The 11900-nt window shown below is 36.9% G+C and overlaps 2 protein-coding genes across 2 annotated transcripts in view; one reads left to right on the forward strand and one right to left on the reverse strand.

Annotated features, from left to right (window-relative positions):
- LOC127976924 (short transient receptor potential channel 6-like) overlaps window positions 1-6545 on the reverse strand; it is a 32867-nt gene extending 26322 nt beyond the window's left edge. Inside the window, exon 1 of the mRNA XM_052581503.1 lies at window positions 6254-6545. Within this exon, the coding sequence (XP_052437463.1) occupies window positions 6254-6408 (155 nt within the window). The 5' untranslated portion in view covers window positions 6409-6545. The remainder of the gene's footprint in view (window positions 1-6253) is intronic.
- Window positions 6546-7987: 1442 nt separating this feature from the next.
- Window positions 7988-11062, forward strand: LOC127976957 (RING-box protein 2). Its single transcript, XM_052581548.1, has 3 exons — window positions 7988-8207; window positions 9999-10046; window positions 10599-11062. Exons 1-3 carry the CDS (start codon window positions 8033-8035, stop codon window positions 10715-10717), a joined length of 342 nt encoding a protein of 113 aa, XP_052437508.1. The 5' UTR covers window positions 7988-8032; the 3' UTR covers window positions 10718-11062.
- Window positions 11063-11900: the final 838 nt, after the last annotated feature.

Genomic DNA, 11900 nt, shown 5'->3' on the forward strand with positions numbered 1-11900 from the left:
CCACTGCCAGCTGTACTATTCCCTGTCCCAGGCCCCCCTGGGCACAGATGCACTGGCACACAGCTGGCCTCGGGCTTTACGCAAGTATGCGTTTCCCCCAGTGAGCCTGCTCGCACAGACATTGTGCAAGGTCGGGGAGGACGAGGAACAGGTCCTGTTGGTTGCGCCTTACTGGCCCACCCGGACCTGGTTTTCGGAACTCATGCTCCTCGTGACAGCCCCTCCCTGGCGCATCCCCCTGAGGAGAGACCTTCTCTCTCAGGGGCTTGGCACCATTTGGCACCCGCGTCCAGATCTCTGGAACCTCCATGTGTGGCTTCTAGACGGGACGCGGCAGACCTAAGTGATCTGCCCCCAGCGGTGGTAGACACTATCACTCAGGCTAGAGCCCCTTCTACGAGGCAGGCCTATGCTCTGAAGTGGAGTCTGTTCACGAATTGGTGTTCTTCTCACCGAGAAGCAGCAGCATGGCCTTCTCCAGCAGCGATGTACTCACCCTTTGGCCCCTTCGGTACCAAGGTCAGTGAATTTGCGCTGGGGCTTTGGGAAGGTTACGACCTTAAGCGTAGCTTTTGTGGCACGCCAAGGCTTGTCAACAATTGCAGCGCCTCAGGGTTGTGACGAGGTTCAGGTTATGGCGTTTTCCATAGGACCCCATTTGTCGGTCGACATAACTCGTAGTGACCGACAGATAGGGAACGTCTCGGTTACGTACGTAACCCTCGTTCCCTGATGGAGGGAACGGAGACGTTATGTCCCCATGCCACAACCTTGAACCATTCGCTGTTGCCGGGACACGTTCTCGGCTCCTCAGCGTAAAACCTAATGAGTGGATGCACCTGTCGCCCTATTTATACCCGCTGGCACGGGGAGTGGCTCAGGGGTGTTAATCCACTTGCCAATTTCATTGGCGTTTTCTCTTAAAATCAGAGATGATTGGCCTCCCAAGTGAGACCCCATTTGTCGGTCGACATAACGTCTCCGTTCCCTCCATCAGGGAACGAGGGTTACGTACGTAACCGAGACGTTCTGATTGGTCAACTAACATAGTCAGTTTTGATTGGTTGTTCCGCACACAACTTCATGGTAAACAATGCGTTAGCATCTTTTTGGGGTGAATTATATGTCTTATTACTCTCATCCCGAAGCAAACAGTAAAATAAAAAACTTGAACAGTCTCGCTGCTTTTTCTTCTGTGTGTGCGTATTCAAGCCGCGCGCTTCAGTTTGAATCTGAATAGCGCGTTCAGCGCGGGGGCGTGGTCACATTAGATATAATGAAGGGAGACGTGAAGAACAGACATCGCGTTGTTTTCATATGGATTAACGTTACTTTATCACAGAATATCTGTTAGCAGCACTTGTTACACTTCATTTTAATGAAGTGTTTGTAAATGAAGATCAGCACAGACAAAGGCTGCAGACAGCACACATACTGATAAGACGCTCGGGAGAAAACAAACACATAACTTCATAATCATACTTCGCGTTGTGATTCGGAGATGCTTGTTGGTCTAAATAAAGTTGGTAATGAACCCTCTTTTATGGCCAAACACTTTGAAAATCTCGCCTTGTACTCACCGAGATTAGAAAAGCAGTCATCAGTGAAATGTTGTGAACACAACAAAAGGGATTTGTTGTACTGTTCTGTTATTGTGGTAAAAATGAATTTTAGCCATTGGTTCTTCTGATCTTCATTCTTTGGCAGTGAAAATAAAACAAACTTGCCTTTACAATTAAAAACACATGTCTCCTCGACATGATGCTATCACACCAACCAGAGCGTCTGTGTGGGGGGTGGGGCAGGTCAGAGTTCCGTTTCTCCCAAGACAGTAGGCGGAGATTATTATGCAAAGTGTTCCTAGTGACGTACATAGAGATGGGCAAAAGATTTGAAATCTATAACGACTCGTTTCAGCGATTCAGAGTTGACTCCTTACTTTAGAAGCCAATAACTTTATAAATCATGTACTTTTTGGTTTAATTACTTGCACATTGTTTACACTGATGGACAGCTACATCATACACTGTAATACAGGTAATTTTTTATTTCCCATCTGTGTGGCTCTTTAACTGCCATATACACTTAATATAACATACAAACATACAAAATTAATTAATTTTAAGCCACACAAAATCAACATGTTGGTATTTTTTGCTCGGAATCTGCCATAAAATAAAATAAAAGTTTATTAATCTTTGAAAACGTTATTATGCCATTATCATTATATTAACTGAAACTAATTTCTTGGACAATTTATCATCCAGCAAAATTTGTTATCGTGACAAGCCTACATACAAGGGTAATTGTTAAGCCTACACTGGGTACACCAATTTTCTTGTCCATTGTCCTCGCAGATTCCTGTAGCTTAGCTTGGATGTACATTTACATTCCATTAAAGTCTATTGATGACATGCCTCTAAAGTTTGACTTTTTGCACCATTACAATACTTTAAGGTAGTCATCATATCTCTACTTCTTTAAAATGCATTTGCATTCTACTAAAATGCATTCTTTTTTAAATGGGCATATATGCGGCTGAAACAGGTAGCCTAGTTCATCCCAAATTTTTCAACATGAACATCTTAATATAACATTATACAGTCAATATGGTCTATGGCTTTTAGAAAAATGTTTTTTTGAGGAGGTGGGGTAGTGCACAATAGGCCCCTGTGGTGCGGCCTAAGCTTTTGTTCTTAATGGCATTTTTTTCCTTACATTACTTTTACTTTTATACCTTTGAAACCAGTACTTTTACTTGAGTAAAAAGCTTGAGCTGATACTTCAGCTTCTACAAAAGTATTTTTAAACCCTAGTATCTATACTTCTACTTGAGTAATGAATGTGAATACTTTTGACACCAGTGTAAATTATACAATATGTTCTATATTTAAAATATATTTCCTATTAAATAGCTTCAACATAATTCACTACTTTTGTTAGTAGCTTGACTGGTGTTTAACTACTTTTCATTCTAGAAATTCTAGTAGCCTGCAGCTTGTCCATTATCATGCTACTGAGCTTTTTTGACAAATTAAATGTTTAGCTGTATATTTACGGAAGCCCATTCTTGCCACAGTTGAGAAAAATATGATTCTTTAAGTCATAATAATGAGAAACTTATTCATAATTATGACTTAGTATCTCATTATATTGAGAAACTTTCTCGTAATAATGACTTTGTTTCTCATAATAATGAGAAACATTCCTGTAATAATGACTCAGTATCTCATATTGAGAACTTTCTCATAATAATGAGAATATTTCTCATAATATTGACTTAGTTTCTCGTAATAATGAGAAAATGTATTATAATAATGACTTAGTTTTCCATAATGACTTAGTTTTTCGTAATAATGAGAAACTTTCTCATAATAAGGATTTAGTATCTCGTTATACTGAGAACATTTCTTGTAATATTGACTTAGTCTCTCGTAATAATGAGAAACTTTCTCGAAATAAAGACTTAATCCACAAAAAAAAACAAGAAAAAAAACAAGAGTGACAGCACGCTAGCTACATCCGTTGGTCAAAGCCATGCAGGAACACCGCAAACCGCTTGTTCTTTAATCTAAAGTGTATAATACTATAATCGGTCATTAAATAGAGATTTCAGATAAATTATCTGCAATTAGTCTTTTGTTAATTTGTAACACTGCTGCTCTGCCAAATAGTTATGGCTTTAAACATTCAAGACTAATATTTCAGTTAAGAAATCCAGGCATTTTATGAAGAAATGAAAGACATTATACATAAAAACTTAATTTATAGATATTTTAATGATTTATTTGTTTTATTTGCTGTTCTTTTCATGCATCACATGCATACAATGATCATACAGTAAGCCATCTCATTTTAAAAGCACAAAGCATTATTGTTCGTTACCATGGCAACCTCTTGGTTTTCAGCATCCCACTTCCTGCAGGAGAAACTCTTAACGTGAAAAATGCTTGATGTTGCTTGAAGTACAAAGACAGAATGAACCAAGTTCAGAAATTAATGAACATCCATATTGTATAAACAGGCATGCAGGTGGACCCGAAATATGAATGCAACACAAAACAGCAAACCTTATGCATTTTTTATAACGGTATTCTATAGGAAAATGCTTAATGTGTAACTTTGAGTGTTGTTTTCAAATTCTGGTCTCTTATGCTTGCCTTTATGCATGATCAATAATATTGTATCCTGAATTTGGCATTGTACTTTAAGCCATATTAAGCATTTTTCATGTTTACATGTCCTGCAGGAAGCGATGTGGGACGCTGGGATAGATACAGTATGGGTCTTCATAAAATGCGTGTGATTTTTGTTGGAATATATTACTCTAAATCTGAAGCCATGAACTATCATGCTGGCAGAGTAACTTGTTGGTAAGTGCTACAAATTAACAAAAGACTAATTGGAGATAATCTATCTGAAATCGATATTTGATGACAGATTATAGCATTATACACTTTATATCACATAACAAGCGATGCTTGCAGTGTTCTTGCATGGCTTTGACAAACATATGTCACTAGTGTACTGTCACCCTTGTGTTGCGCATGTGTCGAGTAAGTCTTTTTTTTGTGGATTAAGTCAATTTTACGAGAAAGTTTCTTATTATCACAAGAAAGTTTCTCATTGTTACGATAATAATAAAAGTCATTATTATGAGAAACTAAGTCAGTATTATGAGATATGTTCTCATTATTATAAGTAACTAAGTCAGTATTACGAGAAATGTTTTCATTATTACGAGAAACTACGTCAGTATTATGAGAAATTTTCTCATTATTACGAGGACCTAAGTCAATATTACAAGAAATGATCTCATTATTATGACTTACAGAAGCATATTTTTCTCAACTGTTGCGGGAACGGGCTTCCATAGTATATAATCTTAACAGATTTCAGAGAAAAATACACTCTACCAGCATCTGCATCTCACACACTTACACTCACACCTGGTCACTATCACCTAGACACACCTGTCACATACTCACACACACAGCTGTTCCCCATTTGATCACTAGTATATATTCTCCACACTCCCACCTCTCTGCCTGCCTGAATTAATGTTATTTGCTAATGTTTGTTGTCATTATGTGTTCCCCGTGATTCGTTTCTTTTTTGTTTTTGCCGTGTTCGCCTTTTTGTTTCATTCTTATTAAAGTTAATCTTCCCTGCATCTTGGACCCTGACCTTGTTCTTTCCACGGCGCCATCTCTACCATGCCATGAAACATCTAAGATGCATATTAATTGTGAAAATCTTCCAATATCTGTGAAAAAAAGAATAAAGGATGTGCCTGAATGATGGCTTTTAAATTGATTAATTTTGTTGAAATAATTAGCTTGTGTCTGCAGCAATGACAGTACTGAATCAGAGATCAATGAGCCCTCCTCCCACACTAATGCTGTCTTAGTTATTCAAGAAAATTCTCATCCTAGTAGCCAAAGGGCACAACTACTGTTTTCAGTGTCAATCTTCTCCTTACATTTCAATCTACCTTTTCTCTTTAAAAATCAAGAACTCTGAGATCTTCTTACAATTTTGACAACGTTCTGTATGTTGAGTGATATTACTCCAAGTAAGAGAGGCAGACAGCATCTGAGGGGCTAAATGTTGGAGAATGTCAAATATTATGCTGAAAGTGAAACTTAAAATACTTCTTAAAATACAGACCACATAAAGAGCACAGATGAAAGAGAGGGAAAAAGTGTAACTGACCTTTTAACATAAAATATTACAGTTACTAAGATTCAACCCTTGTGACAACTTCTCTGTGACAACTACTGTAGCCCCAGTCTGCCCTAATATTAAAGTAAATCCAAAAATCACATCAGCAACTTTAACTGTACCAGTTTGGTAGTTATTACCCTAATTCACCTTGTACTGGGCCCTGCATATATAATGTTTGTCCTGAAACAGATATACATCACACAAAAAAAAATTGTCAGTTATTTTACATACTTTTTTTCAGTAAAGACATGTAACATAGGCTTACCATAATGTGAGTCATTTATCTTACACTGTGTGAAGCTATCAACAAAAAAAATTTAATGTACCACTGAGAATAAGCATTACATTTTGCAATGACAAAGTATTCTATTCTACAACAAAGTAAATAAAAAGTTTACATAAACAATGAAAATCATGAAAAAATTATTAGTAAAAATTCCAATAACTTTGCTAATAATGTTAATTCTAAAAGGTTGTAACATTTCTTCGTATGCATCAAAAATGTCAAATAAACATCAGCACTCACCTCTTGCAATACCGTGGTAAAGGATACTTTTCAAAGTCGGTGTTCATCTGTTGATGGGCAGAAGTGTGTTCAACAGAAGTGTTACCAGTGGTCATCGGTTTGCTGCAGTCTTTGAATCTCTCACAGCTACTGGTGCGCACGAGACAGCTGCTCATTTTAATTGAGAGAGAAATTCTCTCAATTAAAATGCGAACTCTGTTTCGGTCTGGTCCATAGGACTACACGCGCGTGGTTCAGAAACCTTATTGAACGTGTTCACCAATTCGAATGTATGATGACGTCACGGCTATAAGGTAGAAATCGTTCAATGACACTCCCTTCTCTAGTTTGATGAGGTTATTTTTAAAGCAAATTATTGTACGATTTGAAACATTATCTGAGCTGAGATAAATATTGCAAGCGACAAAGTGATGTAACAGTACTTTTTTTGTGAAATATCAGATAAATATCACTCGCTTGAGGGAACGGTCAAAATTCTTTTCCTTTTTTTAGAGCGGTTCGCCCCCCCATGGGCGCTGGCATGTTGACATGCAATTGTCTAAGGCTACTGATAATAATACGATGAATGATACATTTACTTCACAAGGGCTTGCAGAGGTGTCAAACTCAATTCGTGGAGGGCCGGAGCCCTGCAGAGTTTATTTCCAATCTGGCTCCAGCACACAGGTCTACCATGTAGTTTTCAACTAACCCTGAAGGACTTGATTAGTTGAATCTTGTGTGTTTAATTAGGGTTGAATCTAAACTCTGCAGAGTTTGACAGCTTGTTTTACAAAGTCGGAAAATAAAAATGCAATGATGGAACATGACTTTCATGATGGTATGGATCAGCATGGCCTATGTGATCTATGTGCATGTAGTATGAGGGAAAAGAGAGATAAAAAAAAAAGGAACCAAACAAAATCATACAAGCCAAGATAATGAATTGACATAACTGTGTCTTTAGAAGGGTTTTTAATTTTCAGTATTGCTAACCAGACCGAAATATCTAAATGTAGTCAAAAACATGGCAACATAATTGACATAGATTGTCTTTTTGAGAGAACGATGAGGAATTTGTGAAGCCTTTAACTTAGCAGTATCACCAGCAAATTGTATATTCAGCACTCTGAATATCTGTTTTCATTGCAATACATTATTTTATTTTTTAAATATTATAAAAATGCAAACACAGGTAAAAAATGGACCTTTTCATTTTAAATAGCCAAATTCTTTTAGAGTTTGAAAACTTTCCAAATCCTGTATCAACATTTTGTGTAATATAGAGTTGCAAAAAAAGATGTGACCATCACTATAGCACCTTTGGCACATCTGTAATTTGACAGATGGCACAAGAACAGCTAGGTACAATTTCGCAGCAGCACTCCTGCACAAGTGATATTGCTTAAATGTAGCATGCCATGTTCTGTATTTTTACAAAACAACAACAACAAAAAATTATATTTATTTATTTGTTTATTTTAATAAAATATATGTACATCACAGAATCTGAAAGTGCTAACAAAAACTCATAAATAGGCCTATCAAATAAATGCATAAATAAAGAAATCATACAAATGCTAATTAAATAATTGAATGCGTTTCAAAGAAAGTAAGAATGAATATGGTTGTTTCATAGTACTTTGGAGAAATCGGGTAAAAGTGTGAAAATGTTCCTGACAGTGAATGTAACACATCCAGGCAGGGGCCTGTTTATGGTCAACTCCAGTGAGAGACCTATTTGCGTGTCTGCAGACCAGCCTATCTCAGCCATTTTGTTTCTGCGCCCCCCTCTTCGCCATGGCGGAGATGGACGACGGTGATGAGCTGGGTTTAGTGCACACTCACAGCGGTTCTTCTGGATCAAAATCAGGGGGGGACAAGATGTTCTCCCTCAAGAAGTGGAATGCGGTAGCCATGTGGAGCTGGGATGTGGAGTGTGACACTTGCGCTATTTGTCGGGTTCAAGTAATGGGTGAGTGTTTCTCTAGCTAACCGGCTAGTTAGCTGAAATAGCTTTTGTGTTACAAATTGTGTACCTTTCTGGGATTCCTAGCTAGCTGGTGCTGGACTACCTCCACAAAACATGAATAGGCAGATAACATTAAAAAAAGAGTGAAAAAGAAAAGTTTTTAAGCAGAATAACATCAAAAAAAAAAAAATAACATACTTCTGCTTAAATAGACAGCATTTGTCGAATTCATAAGTGGTCACGTAAATACTGGCTCAGTTTAACATTGAAAAGTGTATATAATGGCCAAAATGCCGTGACTGGGACGACCAAACGCAATCGAACCTTCCGTAGCCGAAATAACGCTTGAAATAATGCATCTAACATTGAGCAAAGATGTTGAGTCGAATTTTATTTATACTCGCAGATATTACTTTTAAAAATTGAAATATGCAAGAAACCTGTATCCAACGATTATATTCAAGTGTGATGCTCAAACATTCTGAATCGACACATTTAAGTGCACACAAATGTTGCTTTAAACGTTCGAGTGCACCTGTAACAACAAAATGACTGTTCGAGAGGTATCTATAATGTAAAAAATAAAACTCATCCGATGCCCAATCAGTTTTGTAGTGTTATCACACTGTCGTGAACGCAAGATAACGTCATTCTAATCCCCACTTTTAACCCCGCGTAAAAGAAGATTTCATAAGCACCTGTCACAGCTGAAATAGTTAACTCTGCATCATTCTGAGTTACCTTGGTCCAAGTTTCCAAGGGTCCACACCTAACCCGGGGTTAACAATTAATGCTGGGTGTTCATAAACTGACGTTTTGTAGTTATGAACTCTCAGGTAAAAGTTTTCTTTTTTTTTTTATTTTTTTTTGTGTCATTGTCATTGATTTGATTAATGCAGCATGGCACATTACATGAAGTTTCCAGAGTTGTGTATCTTTTTTACACCCAAATGCTAAAAAAAAAAAAAAACAAGCACTGTTTGTCCATAATGGTCCAGAATAGCTGCTGGTTGTTAAGCATCTAGCCTTAACACCATATCTTCTTACTTCAGTGTGGGGTTAAGACTGTTAAACCTGATCCGGAGCAGTTTTTCTTAACCCTGGGTAAAAATTGATGCTAATCCCACATCTAATTTACAAGTGTGAAACGTACCTTTACCCAGTATACAGAGCAGGATTAGTATCACTTTTGGGGTGTCAAAGGAATAGTTAAAAATTGTCATTTACTTACCCTCATGTTGCTCCAAATCTGTATGTTCTTTCTTATGTTTAAAAAAAAAAAAAAAAGATATTCTGAAGAATGCTGATAATCAAATAGTTGTCAGCCCAAATTGACTTCCATAGTAGGGAAAAATACATTGGGAGCAAACAACTGTGAAATGTATGCTTGACAAATATGCTTTTCGAAAACACTTTGAATAAACTACACTTATGAGACAGCTGCTGTCAAGATTTTTTATTGGTTTTTTCAAATAAGCTCGGTAAACAGTTTTGGAGAATTTTATGTTTCCCCATTTAAAGAGATAGAAGATGCACTTGTCTTTATGATAGTCTAAATAATAAATACAAAAATGGTGTTTGGGTAGGCAGTTGGCTTGGCTGTGAGACAGCCATATTTTACAGGTTCATCACCAGTAAATGTAGTTAATGCATTCTAACATAATCAAAAAACAATTATACAGAGTCAGACTGTTATTGCATGTGATTTTTAAATGACTTTCTACTTATTTCTGCCAAAAAAAAAAATTCTTATGTTTAAATGAATATTAAATATGTATTTTAAATGTATTCCAGATGCATGCTTGAGATGTCAGGCTGAAAACAAACAAGAGGACTGTGTCGGTAAGTCAACCCTAGCATCACTGCTGGCATACTGATTGCCTGTCTAATTAATCAATTACATTAACCCTCTAGAAGCAGATGGCTGCACCGTTCACTGCTGTTACAGTTTGAACTAATATTTTTTTTACATTTTAGCTATTTATTTAAAATATTTAACATGCAGTTTAATACATTTATATGCTTACGTCATTTATTAGTTTCTTTTATCCACAGCAACTTACAGTACACCTATTAGGGGCAATCCAACTAAACCAACCTGGGGTTAAGTACCTTGACCAAGTACACAATCCATAGTATTAATTTGCGTCACAAAATAAACCCTGCTTCCACACTGGCGAGTTAAATCAAAAGATCGTATCACACTTAAAGGATTGATCACCCTGAATTGAAAATTGTCATCATATATTCACCCTCATGTTGTCACAAAACCAGTATCACTGTCTCTCTGTCTTCTGCAGAACACAAAAAAATATATATAATTTGTGGAATGTCTCAGTGTTTTGTGTTTCTAGGTCTGAAACATCACTGTCTCTTATTTGATCTTTCTCTCAGTGGTATGGGGAGAGTGCAATCACTCCTTCCACAACTGCTGCATGTCCCTCTGGGTGAAGCAGAACAATAGATGCCCACTATGCCAGCAGGACTGGGTGGTACAGAGGATTGGCAAGTGAGGATTCAAACCTTGGACCCATATTTTCTCCATCCACTTGGGCAGTACTCTACTTAGGGAGACCAGACTGATTATCAGAGCATCTCCAGCCATTGAATGTGTAGGAAAACCTGTGTGCACGTGTGTGACTGTCAAAGTGAAACCAAGGATGTTGGCAGAAATCCAGATGACACTGGTTAGCTTTACCATTCTGTCACCTCATACAGCATTAAGAAGAACCAGCCAGAAGAGCTCCGGCATATGACAGATTCACTCGGGTGTTTGTGGCATCATGTGTGATTATAACTGAAGTTGTGTTGTGAATGTGTCTTATGTGTGTTAGAAATAAAATCAAATCTCAATGTTGTGTAGGTGTTTGTTTCAGATTACTGTGTGATTGATTATTTTTAAATAATTTCAGGTGAAAAGTTGCACATCACACATACATAGATAGACATGTAGATGTTTATACAATTATTTATAAATCTTTTTTATGATTTTGTCTATATATATATATATATTTTTTTTTTTTTTTTATTCATCTTTAGTGTACAAACGTCTCTTAAAAAGCCCTCAAAGCACACAAATGAATGATTAGTTTTCTCAAAAATGAAGATTTTGTCATCATTAAATGTGCGTAATTATTAAGCTGGCTTATGGGCACATTTTACAAAAAGACTTTTTTCAAAGTCTTTGCAACAGATGTCTGTGAAAAAGCATTCCCTAGCTGCTCTGCCATTACACTGTATTGCTCCATCCTTGTCTAATTCCAGTGAAACAATCAGCTCAGGATTTTGTGATTAGTCCGGAACCCATAAGACCTATTTCCAAGACAAAGATTTAGTTGGAATTTGACGCAGGCTTTTTTTAACCAATGGCAATGTAAACAGAAATATTTGTATTGATAATTTCCCCAGTGCATCCTGGGGTTACGGTTTTGCTTAAATTGTTTTTGTGGTTGAAAAGACATTAAACAGTGAAACTAATTTCCTGTTATACTAAAGTTATAACAATATAATGTTATAACTTGTGAAAATACTGAAGTGTCCAGTATTAACCAAGAATAAAGCTTCTTAGACTTTGGTATTGGGTGCTCATATTCACTTCTGGCAGCATTCTTGTCCACTCAGTTCATTATGGATATTAGCAAGCCTTTCCCATTATAATTTTACCTATACTGCATTTCTTGGTGTTTATCTGCAAGT

This window comes from Carassius gibelio, chromosome B18 (assembly GCF_023724105.1).
Source record: "Carassius gibelio isolate Cgi1373 ecotype wild population from Czech Republic chromosome B18, carGib1.2-hapl.c, whole genome shotgun sequence".
NCBI lineage: Eukaryota > Metazoa > Chordata > Actinopteri > Cypriniformes > Cyprinidae > Carassius > Carassius gibelio.

Coding starts and splice junctions, on each gene's coding strand:
- LOC127976957 (XM_052581548.1), top strand. CDS start 8,033: ATGGCGGAGATGGACGACGGTGATGAGCTGGGTTTAGTGCACACTCAC. Junction 8,208..9,998: donor TTGTCGGGTTCAAGTAATGG/GTGAGTGTTTCT, acceptor AATGTATTCCAG/ATGCATGCTTGAGATGTCAG. Junction 10,047..10,598: donor CAAACAAGAGGACTGTGTCG/GTAAGTCAACCC, acceptor TCTTTCTCTCAG/TGGTATGGGGAGAGTGCAAT.